The sequence below is a fragment of the Neovison vison genome, chromosome 3 (genome assembly GCF_020171115.1).
Source record: "Neovison vison isolate M4711 chromosome 3, ASM_NN_V1, whole genome shotgun sequence".
NCBI lineage: Eukaryota > Metazoa > Chordata > Mammalia > Carnivora > Mustelidae > Neogale > Neogale vison.
In genome coordinates this window covers 211,802,980-211,829,191 of record NC_058093.1, presented here as the reverse complement: position 1 = coordinate 211,829,191, position 26,212 = coordinate 211,802,980, and the positions used below count along the sequence as shown (strand labels likewise).

The 26,212-nt window shown below is 53.2% G+C and overlaps 1 protein-coding gene and 1 pseudogene across 5 annotated transcripts in view; one reads left to right on the top strand and one right to left on the bottom strand.

Annotated features, from left to right (window-relative positions):
* ARVCF (ARVCF delta catenin family member) overlaps positions 1 to 26,212 on the bottom strand; it is a 52,703-nt gene that overhangs the window by 15,593 nt on the left and 10,898 nt on the right. For 3 of the 5 annotated variants that reach the window (XM_044243700.1, XM_044243704.1, XM_044243703.1), the window contains exon 3: positions 5,327 to 5,554. In XM_044243700.1, coding sequence (XP_044099635.1) covers positions 5,327 to 5,536 — 210 coding nt within the window. In that variant the 5' untranslated portion in view covers positions 5,537 to 5,554. Of the gene's footprint in view, positions 1 to 1,508; positions 1,617 to 5,326; positions 5,555 to 7,781; positions 7,868 to 26,212 lie in introns of those variants that run through there. The other 2 variants (XM_044243701.1, XM_044243705.1) reach the window with 2 other exon arrangements.
* Positions 10,584 to 11,493, top strand: LOC122903159 (annotated as a pseudogene).

Sequence of the window (26,212 nt, the reverse complement as noted above, 5' to 3'; positions counted from 1 at the left end):
CAAGCCAAGTCATAATGGGGAAGGGGGGTTGGACTGGGGTTCCAGAGGCATGGATCAATGTCACCAACCGCACTTCACAGATGAGCACCCATGGTGTGTATTGTGAAGAGCAAACCTCAAGCCAGGTGCCCCACCCTGCCCATGGTCCCACCGCACACTCAGAGAATGGGTTAAGGTAGGATCCCACACTTGGCTCCCACAATCCCGTCCTGGCCCACAAAGGGCACAAGACAGCTGGCACTGAATAAATGAATGGAGGAATGAAGGGACGAACATGTCCCCCTACCCCCTACACCCCAGCACAGCCATCCCTGATAGAGTCCAAGACAATCCATGCTGGCATCTCTCATCGGAGGGCAAGCTCTTGGCCATTACAGATGCCCTTCCCTGATGTCCAGAGCCTCTGCCCAGCCCAGGCAGATGGGGGGCTCATCACCTCCCCAGGGCAGCAGGCCACCTACTAGGGCTTGCAGTCCACACTGAGTGGCCAAGACACCATGGGGCAGTGGGTGCCCAGCAGACTGGGGAAGCGAGGCTGTGGGGGATAGCAGGGCTGGCTGTCACCCACTGCAGTTTCTCCAAGCCCAAGCCACATCCATCAGCTACACAGTGGCCCCAGCTGCCCCCAGCTGACCCTTACATCATGGGACACTCAGTAGGTCGACCCTAGGGGCCATACCAAAGTTGCATAGCAGGCACAAACTCAGCTGCCAGGAAGAGGCAGGTGGCCCCCAAACACAAAGAGCTTGGGGCAGTTGTTCCTCCAGCCTCAGTTTCCCTGCCTGTTACCGCACCCCAAACCCTCTGAGCACGGAGGTGCTGGCTGCCCAAATGCCTCCCTCCCGCTCCTTCCCAGCACAGGGAGGCTGACTGACCGGGTTTTCCTCGGAGACCCACCCCCCACACACACACCGCCTCCGCACATGGGCAGGGCCCTCTTCCACCCCTCCCCTCACGTGCGCTGCCTCGGCAGACAGGGCTTCCATTAAAGCTCCGGAAGCTCCTTCGCAGGTCCCTAGAGTCAGGGCCGCGCTAAGAGTGTGGAGGGGAGGGGTTGCCCACCGAGACCCCCAGGGAGCTGGAGGCCTAGCCCGGCTGCCCTCTCCGGACTCGGCATCCCTCCTGCACAGAGGGGCTGCTCAGAAAGGCCCTCACCCACCACATGCGACCCAGGCACCTGTCCTGGGCGCTGCCCTGGGGTGCACCCACCCCGATCCTGTCCCTCGCTTCCCGGCGCCGAGTCGCACCGCCCGGGGCGCCCGCGACGGGTCCCCAGAAACCCCGCCGCCCCGCCCCGCGCCTTGCACACCCCCCCGGGCGGCGCGCTCACTCCGCCGCCCCGCCCGCCCCGGGACAGAACGCGCCGGCCCGAAGCGCAGACAATAGCCTCCTCCGGCCGGCGGCTCCGCGGAACAAAAGCGGGTCCTCCCGGGAAGGCCGGTGCCCCGCCCTCTGCCGCCTGGCCCCCGGGACGGTGCCCCCACGCCTGGGACCAAGTTCCCTCCAACCTGTCTGAGTTCGGCCGGCATCGGGCCGGGCTTGGGGAGGGGGGGCGGCGCGGGCCGGTAAGGACGACGGAAGCGGTGGCGGCAGCTGAACCGGGCTCGGCTCCGGCGCCTCGGCCGCTCGGGCTCGGGCTCGGCGGACTCGCTCCCCGCGGGGGCGGATCTGGCGGCGGTCACGGCGAGCAGCCAATGGAGCTGGGCCGCGCCCAGGCGGGGCGGGGCGGGGGCCAGCGGGGTGGCGGGGCGGGAGCCGGAGGGGCGGGGCGAGGTCCCGCCCCCCCACCCCCAACCCCGCGCTGGGAGCAGCTCAGCTGCCAGAGCCGGGCCGAGGTCGCCCCTAACTCCTCAGCAGCCGGCCTGGACTCCTCGTTCCCCCACTTCCCCGGCGGGGCTGACATTTTCCCGCCGAGTGACTTTGGCTGAGTCCTGTTTCCCATGCCTCATTTTACCTCCAATAAAAAAAAACTCACAGGCCCCTCCCCCTGCAGTTAGCGAAACTGAGTTCTGGCCTAGCTGGGGCCAGGGCAGCCATCCTCTTTACACAGGCTGCTCACCTGGGCTGCGAGAAACTTGGCCCTGCTGTGAAATGAGGGCTGATCAGAGAGTAGTTACAGCGATATTCAGCATGACAAGGGCTCTCAAGTGACCCAGATCGGGCCCCAGGCCCTTGCCCAAACCCCAGCATAGCCCACCCACCCCAAATTAAGTGCCTCAACAAAGTTCAGCTGGGGCCTGCCAGATGGACCTGGCACTGATCCACTTTGTCTTGGGTTCTCCCCATCAACACACAGAGGCCCAGGGTTTCCCCCACCCTCTTAGGGGTGTCAGAGCAGATCAAATAGGTGAGAGTGGTTGTGGGGTGCTCAGCAGTTGGGTGACTCTGGGTGAATGCTCCCGATGCCAAGAGGGCCACACACCCTCTCTCCTCCATACTTCTGATGCAGTTGGGGGTGAGGGGGAGTGATGTCACAGTGGCTGGTTAATCAGGACTTTTCCAAACCAGGCAGGAATGAAGGTACAGCCACGCCCCAGAGAGTCTGGTGGTGCTGGATGGAAATGCAGACCCAGAAGGGCTGGGCTGGGCTCTGGAGCCCTCTTGGGTCATACCCCACAAAGGCAAGCCAACAGCTCTTGTATCATAGATAAGGAAACTAGGCTCTGAGATGAATAAGGGCAAGGGGCAGTGCAAGGAGGTTCCATGGGTCTGGCAAGAGAGGAGGGCTCCTGGCTTCCTGCCCCCCTCCTGCTTTGCCCCAGACCCCATGCAGGAAATCCAGGCCCCACCAGGGGCTACCCTTCTTGCACGCAGCCAGCATGCTCAGGCACCTCTGAGTGTTGGCTACATGTCCTTCCAAGCCTTTGTTTCCCCCATCTGCACAAGGCTAAGTTGCCCTGACCACTGGCCCCATTATCTTCCATCCTTGGCAACCCCACAGGGAGCCACCTGGAACAGGGACAACAGCAAGAGGACTGGACCACTGCCCTGAGGGAACTTACATTTCAGCTGCTTCTGCCTTCTCCCTAATTTCACCAGCTGCTAGTACCCCAGCCACAAACCCACCTCAGCCTAACCTGGGGCTGGCCAGGTCCCTAAAGGCATCCCCCCGGCCACACACACAAACACACACACTACTTGAGGGCTGGCCCTGCTCTAGCCAAGTGTCTGGAGCCGGGAGCTCTTCCTGTTGGAGGATTAAAGGCAGGTGGCCAGCACAGCGCTGCAGCCTGGGGAACACAGCAGTAGCCCCTGGCCTCTCAACCCCTTACCCCTCTCAACCCCACTTAGTCCCAGTGACCCGCCTCACCACTGGCCCTGAGCTTCACAGACCCCAGCTCTAACCCTGAAGACCAGCTCCAGGCAGCCCTGGGGCCCAGCAGGTAGGTCACTAGGAATCTCCTGCTGAGACAAATCTGGGAAGCAATTCTGGGATCAGGGCTGCCAGCCCTGGTCAGCGGATGTGGCCCCTCCTCCCCCAATGTCCCATCAGCCCTGCCAGTCCACCCCCAGCCCTGGGAACACACACTCTCTCCGATCTTGCCCTGAGAAAACCATCTCCTCCCCAGAGACAGAAAACTAAGGGCAGGCCAGGAGGACAGTGGGCGGGGAGAGGTCACAGCCTTAAGTCTTTAGTCCACAGGCCCCAGGAGGCCAGGGCAGCTCCAGGCTATGGGGGCACTCTGGGGGCACTGACCTTCAGCAGTGCCCTCTGGGCTGGAGGCTAAAGCCCTTTCCGGCCTGGGAGAGCTTGAAAGAGGGCCTGGCGCCTGAAGGATGGCCTTGAGGTCACTGACTGCCACTGTCCCCATGTGGCCCAGCTGGGCTATTCCACTCCCCACATCTGGGGGTGCAGACCTCAGCCTCTGCGGTGCCTGAGATCCAGGGGATGGTGGGGGTGGGCTCTTGCACCTGGACCCACCTTGCCTCAGTCCTGGCCTCCTGAGAACTGGCTCTTTGGCCCATCTCAGAACCCAAGGCTTGGAAAGATAGCTTCCCAATTGTGGGGACTGCTGGTGCGTACGGGCCCTCTAGAGACACGTTTTTGGCTTTGACTGTATACCACGCTGGGTTGTGTAGGTGGATTGCCCACTGACAGATGAGACCATCAGTGGTCTTGGGGGGGGGGGAGGTCACGTGCCAGGTCCCCTGTCCTGACATGGGCTGCTGCTTTCTGAGCCCCACGTGCCCTGGCCAGGCAGAGTCAGGCCCAGCTGAGTCAGTCTCAACGGAGACCGATACATTGCTCCCTCTCTCTCCAGCCACATAGGTACAGGTTGCCCCATGCTGCCAAGAGCCTGTCTGGTTGCCTAGAGTAGGGGTCCAGTGATGAGAGCAGGTGCCGGGGGACATACCGGGAGGAGGTCTGGCTGCCAGGTTTAGGAGAGCAATGGTGCTACTCCTGCTCAGGTAGCTGAGCCAGAGAAGCAGACCACAATCGGGAGAGCCCTCTAGGATCACCCTGTGAGGAGACTAAGTAGGCTGTGCCCCTCGCCACCAGCCTCTGGATCTGGTAGTGAGGAGGAGCAATAGTGGGAGGTCTGTAGAGTGGACTCCCACGCAGGGCCCTCCTTCTCCTGGCTCCTGTGATAGGAGCTCCTGTGATGTGCCTTGCCAGCCCCTGCCTTGTCCCTCAGTCAGTAATATGAACTGAAAAATCACACCAAACTCCAGGCCTCCCCCGTTTTCTTGTTCTGTCCCTCCTTCCCCATAAACCAGATGCTCTTGTGCTCCATCCGTAGGTTAGGTCCTGGGATACAGTGGCTGGAAGGAGGGGTCCAGGCCATATGCTTAGGGCCTGGCCACAGAGCAGACAGGGCTTCACGCCTCTTGGGGCTGAGCAGGAGCCTGAGCCCAGTTTAAGGGCATTGGCTGGTGGAGAAACTGAGGCTCCAGGTCACCCTCTGAGCCGTAGGCAGACCCCAGAGCCTTGCTCAAGTCTTCTCCTTGGGCTGACTCACTGATGCATGCGACAAAGGAGGATACCATGGCAAGCAGACTCCAGGGCTGGCAAAACCCTCAGTGTCACCAGAGTGACTGCTGAGCTGCCCAGAATAGGCCTTGCCCAGCTACCTGGGCTCTGAGGACTCATTTGAGTGGAGGGTGCCATTCGGAGTGTTGGGCTATGTCCTGCCCATTCATCACAGGCTGCCCTGTACACCCAAGTGAGGCTTCCAGTCCCCTTGGGATCCCACTTTCCTCCCCTCTTCAGAGGCCCCAAGATATCTTGCAATAAGTCATCCAATACTGGCTTGTGGTCCACCAAGGCCCCTTGATTGTTCCCCTACTTGGCCATTTCCACCCTTCCAGAGTCATGGGGTGTTACCTGCAGGACCAGCTGTTGCCAGGCCATTGGCAGGGGCTGCCCACTGCCCACACCACCACTGCCCATGCTGGGCTGCTGGGCACGCTCCAGCTGCAGGGCAACATGGCGCCGCTCCTGCTCCAGAGCTCGCGTCAGTCGCTCAAAGCGGGCCTCCTGCTCTTTCACCGAGGCCAGGATGCTGGCAGCTGAGTGCATGTTGCAGTCCTCCATGACCAGGATGCCAGCAGGCTGCAGGCAAAGCAGAGCAAGGTCAAGGTGGGGCCAGGACAGAGGCCTAGAGAGGCCATCATAGGCCTCTTGCCCAACCCACTCACAGATCATATGACTCACTCCCAGACCAGAGCATCCAGCTCTCCAGAGAGAAGCTGCATTGATTAAATTCTAAATTAAAAGCCATTAATCCGAGACAGGCCGGAAGCAGCCAGCTCCCTCCTTGCGGAGTGTGGGGCTCTGAGTTGGGAGCCCCTGCTTCCTGCCAGGCCCAGCAGAACCACTGACCGTGAGCATCCAGGGCCCTCTGGGAAGGGAAGGGTAGGAAGAGCTGGTATGACCACCTCTCAGACCACCCAGGCCCTCTGCTGCCCACAGCACATGCCGGTTCATCCCAACCTCATGGGGCCAACACAGGCCCAACTCACGGAGGCAGTGCTCCGGCCCAGAGAAGGTAGGGACCACAACACAGCTTGTGTGGCAGAGCTGGTGCCCCCGTGGGAAGGGAGAGAGAAGGCACTCCACAGCCACCAAGTGGGCAGGACCCCTAGGCAGGTGAGGGGATGACAATGGCCTACAGACCAGCAGGTAGGCCACACTGGCTGGGGACAAGAGTGCTATCCACCCGCATGACAGAGTAAAAATTTGGTTGAGATGCTGAACTCAGAAGCAGCCCATGCAGCTCATACTGGATAAGGAGGGAAGGTGGAGGGCAGGGCCCCAGGCATGTAAAGCCCCATCTGTAGGGAGGGCCCCAGGGGTGTGGGAAGGGGCAGCAGGGACTCAGCAACTGCAGCCACACACCAGCACTCTCCTCGCTGCTGGCTCCCTGGCTGCCCAGCCTATGTGCTCTTCGTGAGCAACAAGAAGCAGGGGAAGGATATGGAGCACAGACCCGCTCACAACAACAGGCCAGCAGGTGGGGTGCGGGCCATGAGACCACATGGCTAGGCACTCGGGGTGTGGTGCGATGCCCAGCACTGCTCAGGGCCTCCTCCTGGCCCAGCCCACACCAGCCTGCTGAGGCTGACTCGGCCGGCCCCAGGGCCCCTTCACAGCACAGGGCCTGAACTTAGAGACATGGCGCAGTAGGCAACACTCTTGGAGGGCCAGCTGCAAGAACAGAGCCCTAGAAAGGAGGGCTCGGTGCTGGGCCTGGCCACTGGTACCAACTGAGTCAGGGACAGGGTTGGGGGGCATGCGTGGACACGGAGTTCAAGACACCATGGAGCCCAGCCCACTCTGAAGCTGGGGAAACCAGGCCCCATGAAGCAAGAGGCCAGCATAGGTCCCAGAAACTAAGCTTCATTTTCCTCAACACCTGCCACACAAAGAAAACTGTCAGCGTGACCCAGCAGAGGGGCAGCGAAGTCAGCATGTTGGGCTGGGAGAGGCGGTGACCATCTTGGGGGGAGGGGAGGCGCTTGGGTGGCAGAGGGGTTAAGGAAAGTATAGACTGGGTTCTGGGGCCAGCAAGGAGTAAGGGACAAAGAGCATGGCATGTCCACGGCTGTGTGCACACAGCCTCCTGGGCATACTCACCGCTACCTGGATATGGGCCCCAGAAGCACGCAGCCCCACAGCTGGTACCACCCAACAGTAGAGTAGGACTGAGCCTGGTGGCCCCAAGTAGGCACGGTGGGGTCTTCCTCCCTGGGGGGCAGCCCAAGGTGGGGCAGGGGATGGAGCCGGGTCACTCGAGTCCTTGGTCGCAGCACGGGTCTCAAGGCCCTGGGAGGCTGGGATCAGGACATCTGTGAGCCCTGTACCTAGGTGACTTTCCTCCTTCCTTGTGCCGAGACATGGGTTCCTGACTGACTTCAGGCTCCCCTTCAGACCAGGCCTAGGGGACAGCAGGGGAAGGGTAGCCCCAGCCTCCAGTTCCACTGCCCTGGGCCTTCCAGCATGTTCCAGCTCTGGGGTCCAAGGAACCCCCCCCATAAAAGGAGCCCACTTACTCTGGCTGGGGGCCAGCAAGAGGCCCAGAAATCTAAGGCTACAGGGAGAAACCCCACAATGACCTTCCCATTGCCCAGTTCTCTCAGCTGGAGCTAAATGACTGTGTGTCTCCCAGGAGACACCCCCAAACGCCAGCTGGCTTGGAGGAAGAATACCCTGTAGTCATCCATGAAGACCAAAGACTCTGGGTCTGGGGCCCAGGCTCTGTGCCCCAGCCCGAGGGTGCACCCCTCTCTCTGCCTGTAAGTGGGGAGGATGCTGGGCCCGTAGTCCACAGCCTCCTCACCTCAGTGGCCTTGAGGACAGGCCTAGGGTATGCAAGGTCCTGATGTGGTGGCCTTCCTGGTTCCGCGGTGTACGGCTGTGCATAGGAGTGTGTGTGGGCACAGGCGAGCCAGGCCAGTGCTCCAGAGGGCGGCTTTTCTGATGGTAACTCAAAATATTAAAACAATAAATATGTGATGACATGAAAAGCAAACTGTACGTGAATTTTTTAAAGATCTTATTTATTTGAGAGAGAGAGAGAGAAAGAGAGAGAGAGCACAAGTGCACACGCACACAAGAAGGAGAGGGAGAAGCAGACTCCCTGCTGAGCAGGGAGCCTGATGGACAGACTTGGGGCTCTATCCCAGGACCCTGGGATCATGACCTGAGCCAAAGGCAGTTGCTTAATGGACTGAGATCCCCAGGAACCCCTATGCATGAATTTTTAAGATGGACCATGAAACTTTAAAGACATCATCCCCAGGGGGACATCAGGGAGGGGCCCAATCCTGGGCAGGGCCTGAGGCCAGCAGGGAAGCACCATGCTTGTGGGGGTCTTTGCTGACCCTTGCTCTCCTCTCTGGCCAGGGTTATCACAGCTTCCATTCACCTGGCAAGGTCCCCACACTGCCCATGAGGCAGAGCCCCCACAACCCTCAGCCAGACCCCAGCTGCTGGCTTTGCAGTCCCTGATGGAGGCTGCTTCTCACCACACCTGACCACCCAGGAACCAACATGCAGTGCAGACCCAGTCTCACTGACCTGGGATAGGAATGAAGGTAGTGAACCTGGGGTAAGCCTACCTTTGCTTGGACATCCCAGTGACCCCAGGTAGATAGATTGCTGAGTGGATGAAGGGAGGAAAGGACAGGAGGCAAGATGGATGGGGAAATGGATAGGAGGGTGAGTAGGTAGGTGGTTGTGCGAGAGGATGGCGGTGGATGGAGTCAGATGGGCAGGTGAATGAGTAGGTTGGAAGTGGGTGGGTAGAGAGTCAGATGGGTGGATGAATGGGTGCGCGGGTAGATAAGAACAAGGCTCTGAAATGCTGCTAGGCAGGGGGAGCATGGAGCCTGAGCACTCTGTGGCACAACTGTGGCCAACACTTGGGTCTACCAGGAAAGCAAAGACACTACCAGAGGAGCTAGGGGAAGACGCTGATCCTTCCCCCGAAACCTAAACCCACATTTGATGTCTTCCTGCTGACCCAGACATTCTTCCTCATGAGGAGTCCAGCCAAACCCTGCTCCAGAAAATCAAATTATGGGGCCTGAGTCCAATCTGGGTTGAGGAATTAGAGGAATTTCCTAAGGGTCAGGCCGGCAGGGGGAGGCAGGCCGGAGGCCTGGGCTCCAGTCCCGACTCCTCGTCAGCCATCTGTTGGCCCACTGCCAGCTGTCCCCCAAGAGCGGGAAGAGAGGACTGGCCACTGGTTGAACCCCATTCTGCCCCTCCCACCCCCCACCCGTCACCCTCCACCTAGATAGGGAAGTGGTGTGAGCAGTAGAACCCTGGCCTGGTGGTTCCAAGGCCCTCTTTGCCCAGGAGGGCGTCATGTCCCCTACCCTCCACACTGCCAGCATGGAGACCTGCTCCGAACACTGCTGGCCAGGCTTCATGGGGGCCCATCTTTACCCTGTCACCCGTACTATGGTCAGACAGTGCCCACAGCTGCAGGGATAGCCTCTGGCCAGCCCACAAGGATGGGCACTGAGCCACCGTTGGAGGAGGAGGCCAGGGCCGGGGAGTTCACACAGGGCAGAGTCCACGTCTGTCCAAACCCAGCAGGACCGCAGTGCTGCTCGGAGGTCAATGTAGGGCTGGGGTGTCTGGGCGGGACAAGGCTATTCTTACCCTCAAAGCAGTGGGACAAACTGCCAAGGAAAGACAGACCAGTTCAGCTTTATAAGAACAAAGCATTTCTGTACATCCTCGCAAAACAGCGTCACATGCTGTGGTTTATGGTGGTTTTGTTTTTGAACAGACACCATTTAGAGTAACATATGCGGAGAGCATTTCAGATGAAAGGCAATGACTTTACTTCTAGACCTTGACTTCATCATGGCAGAAGCTGGTGAGGGGCGCCTAGGGAGACATCACACCAGCCCCTCTACTGTTGTGCATTTGCAATTTTCCATAATAGAAAGCAGAAGAAAAAGATATAAAGACAAGGAAAAGACAATCAACACATGGACATCAGGTCTTTGTGACACCCAGCAGTAAAGTGACACCCTTCATCTATAAAGCACACTTGCAAATCCATAAGGAAAAACCAAAACCCCAACTCCAATTGAGTAAAGGCCATAAACAAGCAATGTGGCCAGAGATGTAAGATGCAAAGCAATGATCATGGAAAACAGCAAGTGATCCCTGCGGAAAGACTATAGGGAGAAGCACCTCAGGTGGCAGGGACCCTCTAGGTGGCAGAGTTCTGTACCCACCGGTGTTGCCAGGGCTCAGGGAGGGGCCAAGTTACTGCTAGAGCTGAAGGTAAGGAAGAGACGAAAAGCAGTTGCCTGCAGCAGGCAGACAAGTGAAGGATGCGGCCTGGGAATTCAGCTCCCCAGGGGCCACGGCAGTGCCACCTGCGGGCTGAGGAAAGCAGAAGGATTTCCAGGGACAGAATGGTAATTGGATTCAGCTTGGTAATTAGATTCCCCCAGCAGAGGAGGCACCCCTGTTGCAAGGGACCAGATTCCTTGGTGGGGGCGGGTGTGGGACAGATGGCCCCTTAGTGACCTGCCCCCAGGCTGTCCAGCACACATCTGATGATCATATGGAGGACGACTTGCATGTGCAAGGAGAACAATCGGGGGTGGGGGGCTCTTCCCCTGTGCCACTGGGGTATCCTAGGTCAAGTGCAGGCCAGGTCCATGGCAGTGCTACCTAGCCCCAGGACAGGTGCACTGCTGGGCAGGTGGTCCAGAAGGACCAGGGGCTGTGGTGGTACTGATGAAGGAGGCTCAGGGTCAAGTCAAGGCAGGGACACTTGTGGGGACCCAGGGTGCCTGAGGTCTGGGAACTGAGAGCCTAGAGCTGGGAGCGCCAGCCAGACATGGCAGAGACAGGCCTCGCTCTGGCGGGGGTGCAGGCAGAGACAGGTGAATATCCCCTCCTTGGTGGGAGGCCTGAGCTACAGGGAGCCATCACGAGAAGCACCTAAAGGGGTGGCCCAAGATTCCCACTGGGACAGGTCACAGACACTTGCTCCCTGTGCCAACTGAGGCACTCCCTCAGTTGAGTCTCCTTGGTCCCTGAGTCTCCTTGGTTCCCTGGGAACTGCCTCTGTCAGAACTCATGGAATGGAGCCCTTTCTCTCTCCCGGTCATTGTGGCGGCTGCTCTTGGTTGGGGCCGTCCCACACCTGAGGCAGGAAGATGGTGGCCGCAAAGAAGACCAAAAAGCCTCTGGAGCTGATCAACTCTAGGTTCCAGCTCATTATGAAAAGTGGAAAGGACGTGCTGGAGTAAAAGCAGACTTTGAAAATGATCAGACATGGCAAAACGAAGCTGGTCATCCTCGCCAACAACTGCCCAGCCTTGAGGAAATCTGAAATAGAATACTACGCCATGTTGGCCAAAACTGGTGTCCATCACTACAGTGGCAATAACATTGAATGGGGTACAGCATGTGGGAGGTACTACAGAGTATCATTGATCCAGGTGATTCTGATACCATTAGAAGCATGCCAGAACAGACTGGTGAAAAGTATATCACGCAGAATTTTTCCTTAATAAAACTGGCCACAGCTTGTTTTAAAAACAAAAAACAAACAAACAAACAAACAAGAACTCATGGGATGGGGATGGACAGCTCTCCCCCAGGTCCCAAGCTGGGATTCAGGGGAGCCCCCTTGCTATCCCTCCAGTAGCGGGCCTACATTCCAGCTGCAGCCACAGCCCCACAGTGATACCTTGCAGGCTCCAAGTGTGGGGTGTGGGCAAAGAGGATTCGCCTCCTTGGCGGTCCCTGTAGCAGCCAGCCCAGGGACACTCCAAGGTGCCCAGGGCTGGGGAGCTGTGGAGCTCCAGATAGGGAAGGTGGGGGCTGGCAGTCACAGTGCCCTCTCTACTTGCACCAGCAGCCCACCCACTCTACCTCAGCCATGACAGGCGAAACTGGGGGGCAAGGGAGGGGTCAAGCCCCAGGGTATCCTACTGTCTGAGGTGGGCTGGCCAGCTGCTTCCAAGGTCAATGCCACCGAGATCCCCCGAGTGGCCTCCCCCAAACCCTTCCAGCAGAGGCTCACATTCTTCCCATCCCCCACTCCATCTCAAGGACAGCAGAGCAGCTTGGCTGGGCCAGTTCTGCGACCCAGGCTCAGAGTCCCACCCTACCCTACCCTGGGGCAGGCATAGGAACCAAGGCATTCCCGAGGAGGGGGCTGAGCCTCAAAGCCAGACTGGGACCACAAGCAGGCAGATCTGACTGGCACCACAGCCTGGGCGCTCAGCCCCTACCAAGGGGCCAAGGTGTCCATGAAGCGTCCTGAAAGCCCCACTAAAGCACAGCTGGGGAGGCTGTCTAGCCAGGACAGGCCAAGGGCGGCAGGGAGGCAAGTGCAGCAGTCACCCACGCTGGCTCCTGGCCTGTGTACGCTAGGAACGCCCTTTCCCCCCAAGACGGTGGACCCCCTTCTTCCTGGCCCCCTCTGTCACCATGGCAACACCCAGGCTTCTCAGTGAGGGACAGAGCCTCTTTGTGGTGGCACAAAGCCCCTTTGAGGGGCAGTGGAGGTGCAGTCCCTAGGAGCCTATGGCCAACAAGCCTCTGGGGGGTGAGGCAGGGCCCCTCGGCCCAGTCACTCTCCTGGGTTGTAGAGCCAAGGAAGCTAGGGTGGCAAAGTCTGTTGATTAGCAGCTGGGACCGATTCCCCCCCACACCCCACTCAGTGCCACCTGCCCTAGCTGCCCACAGAAGGGTCCCTGGGAGGAGCCCCAGGGCTGCCTGCTAGAGTCTGGAGGATTTCCAAAACTTTTCCATCAATTTGAGAAGAACCATGCTCACCTAGATAAGAGGAAAAGGGACAGGCAGTGGGGAAAACTCCCACCTGATGGGAACCAAGCCAGCAGGCTCAGGACCCAATGGAAACTGGGTACAGGAAGTCCTTGTGGGGTGAACAGGTCCGATGACAGCAAGTCTGGCACCAGGTCCACTAAGGGGGCTGCGCATGGCACCCAGACCTACCCCAGCTCGCTATCCCTTGCTTCTCTTGCCTGGCTTCCCCTGCTGTAAGGAGTCCCCATCTTTGCCTGCCTTCCCCCAGGGGAGAATGCAGCTGGCCCTGCGTTGTGGTCTGGGGCGGGCCTGCTACAGCCACAGCCTCAAGACAGACTTGGACAAGAGGAGAACCTGAGAGCAATGCGGACCTGGTGTTGGAGCCCAGCACAGAGCACTCCTCCCCCAACGCCAGCAAGCCTGCCCCATCAGGGGCCTCACTCACTCTACCAGGCTCCCAGCCCTGGAACCCCTCCCCATCCCAGCCAGCAGGTCCCTGCTACCCTGATGGCTGCTGACCAGGCACTTGGCAGTGCCCCTGCATGCTGGGCGCCCTGCCCGGCAGCCCTCCCCAAGCAACCTCAGCCTGACCCACGGCAGCTTTGCTAACTAAGCCGCTGGGGTGGGGGTCATGGCCCCCGGGGCAGTAGCACGAGGCAGAGCTGGCCCCGGGAGAGATCAGTCCCTTTGTGGGTAGATCTACACAGGTCCTGGGGAGGCTGCCAAGGGGCCAACCCTGACACGGTGGTGCCCCTCTGAGTCAATAAGCACCCCCAACTCCCTCGCCTCACCCTCCCTGCCTGCTTTTCCCATCACATTCCTGCCTGCTGTTTGTGGGCACCAGTATGCCTGCACTGGACCAAAATCAGCAATTCCAGGTCAATTCTCACCACAGCCCTGGGAGGGAGCAGATGGTGGGGGGGGGGCTCTAGCAAAGGGGGCTTCCAACAAAGCCCAGCCAGGTTCTTGCCATCCAGGGAGATGGGGCGTGGGGCTCAGCAGGATTGGCTTCAGCCTCCAGAAAAAGGTTCCCTGGGAAGAATGAGATGGGTCCAGAAACGGGCCACTCCTTCCCTTCCTCCTCAGGAACAACACTGGGGACTCAAGTACGGAGACTCCACGAGGCTTTGCCAGCACAGCGCCCATGGCCCAGCACCTGGGACAGGGCCAACAAGCACCACAGGTGGCAGGAAGGCCCTCCAGCTGCCGTGGGCACAGGTGGGATGGCTGTGGCTATCCAGTTCTGGATGGGTCAGAGGTGAGTGTGGGCGAGAGAGCATGGTCCGCCCTGGGGAGGGAGGTTCCAGGCCCTTCCAGCCTTGCTCCTGGCTGGCAGCATCCAAGGGCCAGGTCCCCCCTAGTCTGCTCTTGCCCAGGGCCAACAAGCAGGTGACCACAGCCAGCTCTGGCTTCTCCTGGGCCCCCAGGCATATCTTTCCCTTCCAGAAGCTTAGCTGGACACCAGCCTTGCTGCTCCTAACCCCCTCTCCAGGCTGGGAGCCAGCTCAGCTGCTCCCAAAGCTCATGAGTGCCCATGGCAACAAGTCCAGACACCACCAACCTCCCGCCAATAACAAACTCCTCCCTTTTACATGCAAATGACTCAGTGGGAAAGGGCAGGGGGCTCCACCTCACCCCCACCAAGCACAGACTTTAGGGTCTCCTCTGGCTCCTCCCACACATACCAGAAGAGCCTCCAGGGAGCTGGACTTGTCTCTGTCCCTTCCCTGCCCAGAGGCAGTGGGAGCACTGTAGGAGGGATGCCTACCATTTGGGGACCTCCCAAAACTCACCTGCAGGCACATGTGGCAGCCACCCCTACGTGCATGCGCACACAGGGAGGGATGATGCCCCCATAGGACACCCACACCAGCCATGCTGTGTGCCCACTGCCCACTCAACCACAGCTGCCCCATGGACCTCACTTGCCCCAGTGGAAAATGGGTGGTGGGCGGCCCGAAGGTCCTGCCAGGTCCTTGTTGCGGGAGGGGAAGGGAGGATGAGTGCTCCGTAGCCACTGTGGCTCCTGGTAAGGATCAGCGTCCTATGCAGACCCCGTTCCTGTCATGAACTCCCCATCAGGAGCCTGATGGGCTGCCCCCCATCAGGACCTCAGAGGCCAGGCCTGTCTGAGACACCCAGTCTGTACATGGCTCCAGCCTCGGGTCCACACCAAAGTCTGTCTGTGACGGGTGAGGGTGCTGGGCCACGGACCCTGGACAGAGGCACCCAACCAGCACAGAGCTGCCCACAGCACACCAGTACCCAGGGCAAATCCTCCTGCCTTTGGAGGACCTGAGGGAGTGGCTCTTGGCTAACTTGTATTTAGCACACTTATGAGTGCAAGTACTAGGGAATGGCCGACATGGGTCCTCCAAAGATGGAAGATGGTGTTGAACCAATGAACTGGGAACAGACCACAGAGCAAAGGCGTGATCACAAATGGCGAGGCCCCCGTGGAGACTTAAAGAAAGCCGGGGCAGAGGCGGTGAAGGGCAAGACAGGGGGTCCCCACAGCAAATCTGCACACAGGAAGGCAGCGGAAAGCAAACTCAGGCCAGTCCTTCCAAAGCCACAGAAAATGACATGCAGCTGATGAAAGAGCGAAGCCAAGAGATGTAGAAACTAACCACCACATTGCAAAAATCCCCTGAGGGAGAAAGAGCAGAGCGGCACCCACAAAACAGAAACCACCCTCAAGAGAGGAGGCCTCTAGGGGGCTTGTCAGTGTACAGGTGGGAATCGAAGCTTTCCAAACCAGCTCAGAAAAGTGTGGATGCATCTCTTTCTGAATTTTACGATTCCATTCCATTTTACGATTGCATTTAGGCTGAGGATTCCCCCCACCCTGCCCATTTACTAAATGCTTGAGGTCAGCTCCGCAGCGTGGGAGGGCAGTGCACTTGGCCCGACCTGCCAGCACAGCCCGGCACCTCAAACGTTCCATGGTGCGCTTGTTCTCCGCCCAGCTGTCCACATCCCGGAGAGGCCGCACCGTCCATCCACAGATGTCAACCGTGCATCCTGTCGCCCACTCACCATCTCTTGTGCTGCAGACACTCCTATGGCAAGGAACAGCTGACAGCTTTGTTCAACAAGATGCCCGGCCTTGGGGCGCCTGGGTGGCTCAATGGGTTGGACCTCTGCCTTCGGCTCGGGTCATGATCTCAGGATCCTGAGATCAAGCCCCACGTCGGGCTCTGCAGGGAGACTGCTTCCCCCTCTCTCTCTCTGCCTGCTGCTCTGCCTACTTGTGATCTCTCTCTCTGTCAAATAAATAAATGAAATTAAAAAAAAAAAAAAGATGCCTGGCCTCCTTAACTCAACATCGCTAAAAACGTGTGAACCTCGTGCTCTGAAATTTCTTAAGGAAACTTCAGGGTGAAATTCCCTGATTTTCAGAGTCATGATCTGCCATTCACATGACGGGTCTTTCTCTGGGAGGGAGCAACGAGGGCTCGCTGGGAGCTCTGGACAGGCCAGAGAAGTCCAGGCTAACCCAGTTATTTCAGCTGGGAGTCACCCCACCATAGGCAGAAGTTCCAGACCCCGTGCCTCGGGGAACTAGGGCTGCTGAGAGGCTGAAATGGATTTTCCAGCAAGGCCCTGATACGCTGCATGCCTTACGAGGACTTCAGCTGTCCTTAGCCATCCTTTACAAGCTGCCTGTGGGGAGTATTTTTACCATCTCAGGATATCTGTGGATCTGTGGACTGATGAGTGTAAGAGATTAGGTATGAAAAAAAAAAAGGGGAGATTAGGTTTGAATCCATGAAACACAAAACAAAATCCAACCAAGTCAAAAAGAGCAACAATAACAAACCCAAACACCACATACACAGACTCACATACACAAACTCACAAAAGTTATGACATCATGGATGTGTTCATTAACCAGACAGCAGGAACCCTTTCACAATGTCTTTGTATATTCTATCACCATGACATGCACATCAAGTAGCTTATAGATTTGTCAATTATACTCAGTGAAACTGGAAAAAAAAAATGAAGAAAGACAAAGGAACATTTTTAGCTACCTTAATTTTCCAAATTCAGTTGCTTAAAAATAAACTTGAAAAATGTAAAAAAAAATAATAATAACACAAAAAACCCCACTCTCTTGTGTTCAGTATGTCTTTTCTCTGTATAATATTTTTAAATAAAAAGATTATAAGAGAATACTGTGAACAATTATACACCAACAAATTGCATAACCTAGAAGAAATGAACAAATTCCTAAAAACACACACACTACCAAAAATGACCCATGAAGAAATAAAACCTGAGCAGACTTTTAACTAGCAGGGAGAATGAATCAGTAATCAAAACCCTCCCATGAAGGCCCAGGACCAGACGGCTTCACTAGTGAATTCTAACAAATACTCAAAGAGGAGTTAACATTAATCTTCAAACCGTCCCCAAAAATTGACAAGCAAGGAAATACTGACTCATTCTACAAGGCTGGAATTACCCTGATACCAAAGCCATGCTTCAACAGCCCTTTTCTGAAAACTGATGCAAAACTCTTCAACAAAGGGGATCTGGGTGGCTCAGGTCATGATCCCAGGGTCCTGGGATGGAACCCAGCATCGGGTTCCCTGCTCTGCAGGGAGCCTGATTCTCTCTCTCCCACTCCCCCTGCTTGTATTGTTCCTGCTCTCACTCTCTCTTTGTCAAATAAATAAAATCTTAAAAAAATTTTTTTTCAACAAAATACCAGTATACTGAATTCAGCAGTACAAAGGATTATGTACCATAACCAAGTAGGATTTATTCCTGAATTCAAGGATGGCTCAACATATGAAAATTAACCGACATAATACCCTGTATATTAACAAAATAATGGGGGGAAATGATAATTTCAATTGATACCTAAAATACATTTGACAAAATTTAACATTCTCCTATGATATAAACATAAAACAAACCAGGAATAGAAAGAAATACATTGACATGATAAAGGCTATACAGAAAAAGGACTTCATACTACATATGCTACAAATTATATTGTACATACACCACAGCTTACATCAGACCCAATAATGAAAGAGTTAAAGCTTTTCTCCTAAGATCAAGAATAAGACAGGTATGCTCATATGGCTATCAGACACATGAAAAAATGTTCGTCATCACTAACCATCAGGGAGATTCAAATTAAAACCACACTGAGATACCACCTTACACCAGTAAGAATGGCCAAAATTACCAAGTCAGGAAACAACATATGTTGGAGAGGATGTGGAGAAAGGGGAACCCTCTTACACTGTTGGTGGGAATGCAAGTTGGTGTAGCCACTTTGGAGAACAATGTGGAGATTCCTTAAGAAAATAAAAATAGAGGGGCGCCTGGGTGGCTCAGTGGGTTGAGCCTTTGCCTGCGGCTCGGGTCATGATCTCAGGGTCCTGGGATTGAGCCCCACATCGGGCTCTCTGCTCAGTGGGGAGCCTGCTTCCCCCTCTCTCTCTCCCTGCCTCCCTGCTTACTTGTGGTCTCTCTATCTCTCTCAAATAAATAAATAAAATCTTAAAAAAAAAAAAAAAGAAAAGAAAAGAAAAATAGAGGTTCCCTATGACCCTGCAATTGCACTACTGGGTATTTACCCCAAAGATACTGATGTAGTGAAAAGAAGGGCCATCTGTACCCCAATGTTTATAGCAGCAATGGCCATGGTCACCAAACTGTGGAAAGAACCAAGATGCCCTTCAACGGATGAATGGATAAGGAAGATGTGGTCCATATACATTATGGAGTACTGTGCCTCCATCAGAAAGGATGAATACCCAACTTTTGATCCAACATAGACGGGACTGGAAGAGATTATGCTGAGTGAAATAAGTCAAGCAGAGAGAGTCAATTATCATATGTTTTCACTCATTTGTGAATCGTAATATATAACATGGAGGACATAGGGAGATGGAGAGGAGAAAGGAGTTGAGGGAAACTGGAAGGGGAGATGAACCATGAGAGACTATGGACTCCGAAAAACAATCTGAGGGGTTTTGAAGGGGTGGAGGGGGTGGGAGGGTGGGGGAACCAGGTGGTGGGTATTATGGACGGCACGTATGGCATGGAGCACTGGGTGTAGTGCATAAACAATGAATTGTTACGCTGAAAAGAAATTTAAAAAAAGAATAAGACAGGTATGCTGCTTTTGCCACTTCTGTTCAAGTCCTCTTCTATTAGAAATCTCAGATCAGTAAGGCAACAGAGAGAAATAAAAGGTATCCAAATGGGAAAGGAAAATGTGAAATTTTGTTTGCAGATAATATGATTTTAAATGCAGAAAATCATAAAGATTACACACACACACACACTCTCAGAACTAATAAACCAGTAAAGTTGTAGGGTAAAAAAATCAATGAACAAATCACTTACAATGAATAATCTGAAAAGGAAATTAAGAAAACGATTTTAGGGACACCTGGGTGGCTCAGTTGGGTGGACAACTGCCTTCGGCTCGGGCATGATCCCTGAGTCCCGGGATCGAGTCCCGCATCGGGCTCCCAGGTCCATGGGGAGTCTGCTTCTCCTTCTGACCTTCTCCTCGCTCATGCTCTCTCTCACTGTCTCTCTCTCAAATAAATAAATAAAATCTTTAAAAAAAAAAAAAAGAAAAAGAAAACGATTTCAGTTACAATAGCATCAAGAAGAACAAAAAACTGAAAGACAAACTTAACTAAGTTGAGGAAAGACTTGCACACTGAAAACTACAAACCTTGCTGAAAGAAATTAAAGATACCTACATACACAAACGGAAAAACATTTCATGCGTATGGAATGGAAGACTTGCTATTGTTAAGATGCCAATATTACCCAAAGTGATCTACAAATTTAATTCAGTACCAATCAAAATCATTTTTTACAAAATCATTTTTTACAGAAAGCAAAAACTCCATCCTAAAATCCATGCGGAATTTCAAAAATCCTGAACAGCTAAAACAATCATAAAAAAGAACAAAGTTAGGGGTCTCACTGAAATCACTCCTGATTTCAAAATTTATTACAAAGCTTTAGTAATGAAAACAGTGTTGTCATGGCATAAAGGCAGAAATAGACCAATGGAACAGAATAAAAATAAATCTTTACCTATATATATAATCAACTATTTTTTACAAGGTTGTCAAGACCATTCAATGGGGGAAAGCATTGTCTTTTCAACAAATGGTGCTAGGAAAACTGGATATCCACAGGGAAAAGAATAAAGTCGTAAGCTTTTATAACATATGCAAAAATTAAAAATGCATCAAAGATCTAAACACAAGAACAAACTATAAAACTCTTAGAAGAAAACATAGGGGGAAAGCTTTATGATGTTGGATTTGGCAATGATTTCCTGAATATGATGCCAAAAGCACAGGCAAGAAAAGTAAAAATAGGTAAATCGAACCCTATCAAAATTAAAAAGTTCTGTTCAAGTGACACAATCAGCAGAGTAAAAAGGCAATGCAGAGAATGGCAGAAACATTTATAAATCATGTATCTGATACATGACTGATAACTTCCAAAATACATAAAGAACTCCTACAGCTCAACAACAGCAGCAAACAAACAACCCAGTTAAAAAAACAGGGAAAAGATTTGAGCAGACATTTCTTTAACGAAGATACATAAATGGCCAAGTATATGAAAAGATGCCCAATATTATTAATGTTAGGGAAACGCAAATCAAAAGCACAGTGAAATGCTGTCTTACACCCATTAGATGGCTACTCTCCAAAACACAAAATAGCAGGTTTTGGTAAGGATGTGGAGAAATTGGCGCTCTTGGTCACAGCTGGTGGGATGTAAAATGGCACAGGCACTAAGAAAATCAATATGGTGGTTCCTCAGAAAGTTAAAAATAGAAGTACTGAAAAAAAAAAAAGAAAAAAATAGAAATACTGTATGACCAAGCAATTCCCCCTCTGGGTATATATCTGAAAGAGGTGAAAGCGCAGTGTTGAAGAGGTATTTAACACTCAAGCTCATAACAACATTATTCACAATAGCCAAAAGGCAAAGCAACTCAAGTGCCTACCAACAGATGAATGGATAAACAAAATGTGACACACACTTATGGATCATAGAATGTTACTATCAATGGAAGATGATTCCACCCTTAAAAGGAAGGAAATTCTGACACATGATGTAACATGAGGAATCTTGAGAAATCATGCTAAGTGAAATAATCCAATAATAAAAAGACAAATGCTGTACTGGGCTACTTTTATGAGTCATCTAAATGAGTCACATTCCTAGAAAGACAACATAGAATGGTGGTTCCAGGGGCTGGGGAAAGGGGGTAATGGGTTCATTAATGTTCATTAATGGATACAGAGGGTCAATTTTGCAAGATGAAAAAGTTCTGGGGGCGCCTGGGTGGCTCAGTGGTTTAAGCCGCTGCCTTCGGCTCGGGTCATGATCTCAGGGTCCTGGGATCGAGTCCCGCATCGGGCTCTCTGCTCAGCAGGGAGCCTGCTTCCTCCTCTCTCTCTCTGCTTGCCTCTCTGTCTGCCTGTGATCTCTCTCTGTCAAATAAATAAATAAAATCTTTAAAAAAAAAAAAGTTCTGGAGGTTGACTGCACAACAATATGAATATACCCAGTGATACAGAATGAGACTTTGAAGAATGGGTATGATGGTAAATTTGGTGTATTTTACCAAATAAAAATAGAAATTTATTTTTTATTATTTATTTTTTTTAAAGATGTTATTTATTTATTTGACAGAGATCACAAGTAGGCAGAGATAAAGGAGGAAGCAGGCTCCCTGCTGAGCAGAGAGCCCAATGCAGGGCTCAATCCCAGGACCCCAGGATCATGACCCAAGCTGAAGGCAGAGGCTTTAACCCACTGAGCCACCTACACACCCCTAAAAATAGAAATTTAAAAAGAGCCATCTTGTGGCTCTTGGAATATGCAAAACATTCTTTTAAATAAGTAGAAAAAGATAAAAATTTAAGCACACAGGGCACCCTTGTGGTTCAGATGGTTAAGCATCTGCCTTTGACTTAGGTTATGTTCCCGGGGTCCTGGGATCAAGTCCTGCCTCAGGCTCCCTGCTCGTTGGGGAGCCTGCTTCTCCTTCTGCCTCTGCTTCTCTCTTTCTCTCTCTGTCTCTCATGAGTAAATGAAATCATTTTAAAAAATGTTAATCGGGCGCCTGGGTGGCTCAGTTGGTTGGGCAACTGCCTTTGGCTCAGGTCACGGTTCCCAGGTCCCGGGATGGAGTCCCGCATCGGGCTCCCGGCCCCATGGGGAGTCTGCTTTTCCCTCTGACCTTCTTGCCTCTCATGGTCTCTCAGTGAGAGACAGTGAGTCTCCCTCTCAATTAAATAAATAAATAAATAAATAAATGTTAATCATACAAAGTTGACTATTTACAAACAGTGAAATAGATATTCAAACTTCACACATAAAAATATATGGGTTGTAAAATGGTGCTTATTGGGGCCAAGGATGGGGAAATGGGGAGATGCAGGTCAAAGGAGATATGGAAGATATCTTCTAGTTATATGGAAATTTCCAGGGATCTAATGTACTGCATGGTGACTATAATTGACAACATTGGATTATATACTTAGAAGTTGCTATAAGAGAAGTTCCTATGTTTAATATTCTCATTATAACAACAAAACAATGGTGATTTATGTGAGATGAAAGATGTGTTAACTAATCTTATTGTGGTAAACATTTTGTAATACATATATTTCCAAATCATCACAATGCACCATAATCCCACACAGTGTTATATGTCAATTTTATCTCAATAAGCTGGGGGAAAACAGCCAAACCTACTGCCTACTTGTGATCTCTCTCTCTCTGTCAAATAAATAAATAAATAAAAATCTTTAATAAATAAAAAATAAAAATTAAGCAATGCCCTGTTTCAAAGGTTTGGCAAAGACATGTCCGCAATTACTTCTTCAAATACAAATACTAAAATAGTCTCATCATAACCAATAGCTCCCTGCAGATAGGCAAATGCCAGAGAACTGTCACCGAGAAAGCTGGAAAAGGAAGATATGCTTGCCTGGGGCAGGCCTGGGAACGGGGCCCAGCTCTGCTTGCTGAGCCTCAGTTTCCCCATCATAATTCCCCCCCCATGCTGGGGAGGCCCAAGATAGGAGATGATTTTGGTCCCATGCAAGTCCCTGTCCCAGCTGTGGTCCCAGCTATGGCCCTGCATCCTCTGGGGCCCTGGACAGGTCACCTGCCCCCCACCCCGGGTGGCAATAAGCTGCTCATCCCAGACAGGAGGTGACAGGTGAGGCTGGTAGTCTGTGCCAACTGATGGGGGGGCAGGAGGGTCGGGAGTCCCAGAGCCCACACCAGCCCTCATGGTGTCTTCAGGAAAGCCCCTTTCCCAGGCTCAAGTTCTCAGAAGGCTCAGTGTGTGGCCAGGGTACTTAGAACATACTACAGAGGCGTCCAGATGGCTCAGTCGTTAGGTGTCTGCCTTCGGCTCAGGTCATGATCCCAGGGTCCTGGGATCCAGCCCCACACTGGGCTCCCTGCTCAGCGGAAAGCCTGCTTCTCCATCTCCCACTTCTCCTGCTTATGTTCCCTCTCTCGCTGTGTCTCTGTCAAATAAATAAATAAAATCTTAAAAGAAAAAAAAAAAGAACATACTATAACAGGGCCTAAACCTGGGCCCTTCAAGTACTTGCTGGCCTCCCTCCTGACCTCAGCATCCCTGCCTCGCTCTGCACACTGCCCTTATTTCCCCCCGCATCCCTGCCTCTCCCTCCATGCCTGCTCCTCCACTCTGTACTCCCATAACTCTCTGGTACCTTCACTTCCCCTGTTCCCTGCCCTCTTCCTACAGCCTTGCCTCTCCCTTCCCCTGAACCCCTGCCTTCCCGAAAACCCCCCTTTCTGCTATATGTCTGCATCCTTGCACCCCCACTTCCTCTTGCATCCCTACCTGCCTTGTCTCCTATACTCCTACATCCATGCCCTTCCTCCTTCCAGCACCCCTCCCCTTCCCACCCTTGTTTCCCTCTCAGCCCTGTCCTGTCTTCTGCACCCTATGGTGGGTGAACTGAGCAGCCCATGATATGCTCCAAGGGGCACAGCTGGCGCTCTCAGAGCCCTAGTGCCCTTCCCCCATCATGGTCCCCTGGACAAGAGTGGAGGCGCTGAGGTGTCTTGAGCCTGGAGCCTCCAGCTGTGTGCAGAGGAGACTCCCCACTGAAGCTCTGGCTTCAGAGCCATCAGAGCGCCCTCCCAGAGGGTCCGAGTGACTCACCTCAGAGGTAATCATCTGTGGGAGTGCTGGCACTGCCAGGGCTCCAAATCCCCTGGGCATCAGCCTGGGAGTGGGGAAGTGGGCATTTGACGACCTGGTAGGAGCAGAGGCCAAGGGGCTGGGGGAGGCCCTTGCACCCATTGTGTGCAATGCCCACAGAGCCAGGGACCAGCCTAGGCTCCTGATCACCAGCATCCCTCAGCACATCAAGAGTGGTGTCAGCTCACACACGCCTGCAGGGACACCCTGAGCTCCCATTGCACAGTTGAGTGCATAGGAGGTGAGATGGGGTCCTCACAGGAGGTGTTCCTCCCTGGATTGTCTGCCTTTCCTGGGGGCCCGTCTCCTATGCAGGTCCCTGGCTGGGCTGTCTGAAGACAGTGGTCCTAGCTATCTCTTGGGAGAAGGGCTTTCATGGGGCATGCCGTTGGGCCACTCTCTCAGGCCGCATTGGCATCTGATGGCTCCCACCAAGGCTCTGTCCCCAGCATGAGTGTGTCTGTGTGTACACGTCCACACACACACACACACACACACAGACACCCCAGCAGTGCTTGAACCTCAAGGTCAAGCCCAAGTTGTTTAAATGTAGAAAAACAGCTCTGGGCAAAAGTTATCTACTGCAGTGGCCCTGATGGTAGAGAACTCCAAACAGCCTGAGTCTGTGATGGGATGTGCTTCTGAGCTCTTAGCTGAGGGGTGCATGGGCCTCAGGGACAAGGGGGTCTGACATGGGTGTGTCTGCCCCCCACCACCACCGAAAGGCAGGACCAGCACAGCCAATCACAAGTATTACCTGGAAACAGGGAGCCCATGCATCTGCTTTGGCCTAGCGTCCCAACACCAATTTGGGAGATGCTGGTGAGGTGGGGGTTGGGGTAGGGATCACAACCTCCAGCCCTCTTTTTTTTTTTTTTTAAAGATTTTATTTATTTACTTGACAGAGAGAGATATTGCAAGAGAGGGAATACAAGCAGATGGAGTGGGAGGGTAAGAAGCAGGCGGGGCTCAGTCCCAGGACTCTGGGATCATGATCTGAGCAGAAGGCAGATGTTAACAACTGAGCCGCCCAGGCATCCCAACCTCCAGCCCTCTTACACATGCACATGTGGAAATCACCTCCCCAGAAAGGAGGGCAGAAAGTGCTGGGCTGTACGGGTACGATAGGTATGATTTTATTTTCCTTCTTTTCTGTATCTTCTACATTTTCTACAAACAAGCACGCATATATAACTTCTTTTATTTTATTATTTTTTAAAGATTTTATTTATTTATTTGACAGAGAGAAATCACAAGTAGACGGAGAGGCAGACAGAGAGAGAGAGAGAGGGAAGCAGGCTCCCTGCTGAGCAGAGAGCCCGATGCGGGACTCGATCCCAGGACCCTGAGATCATGACCTGAGCCGAAGGCAGTGGCTTAACCCACTGAGCCACCCAGGCGCCCCCCTATATAACTTCTTTTAAAAGGCAAAATGAACAACAAGTGTTGGAGAGGATGTGGAAAAAGGGGAAGCCTCTTACACTGCTGGTGGGAATGCAAGTTGCTGCAGCCACTTTGGAAACAGTGTGGAGATTCCTTAAGAAATTAAAAATAGAGCTTCCCTATGACCCTGCAATTGCACTACTGGGTATTTACCTCAAAGATACAGATATAGTGAACAGAAGGGCCATATGCACCCCAATGTTCATAGTAGCAATGGGCACAATCGCCAAACTGTGGAAAGAACCAAGATGCCCTTCAACGGACGAATGGATAAAGAAGATATGGTCCAGGGGTGCCTGGGTGGCTCAGTGGGTTAAGCCTCTGCCTTTGGCTCAGGTCATGATCTCAGGGTCCTGGGATCAAGCCCTGCATCAGGCTCTCTGCTCAGCAGGGAGCCTGCTTCCTCCTCTCTCTCTGCCTGCCTCTCTGCCTACATGTAATCTGTCTGTCAAATAAATAAACAAAATCTTAAAAAAAAAAGATATGGTCCATATATACAATAGAGTATTAGGCCTCCATCAGAAAGGATGAATATCCAACTTCTGTATCAACATAGATGGGTCTGGAGGAGATTAGGTTGAGTGAAATAAGTCAAGCAGAGAAAGTCAATTACCATATGGTTTCACTTACCTATGGAGCATAAGGAATAACATGGAGGACATTAGGAGAAGGAAAGGAAAAGTGAATTGGGGGAAATTGGAGGGGGAGAGGAACCATGAGAGACTGTGGACTCTGAGAAACAA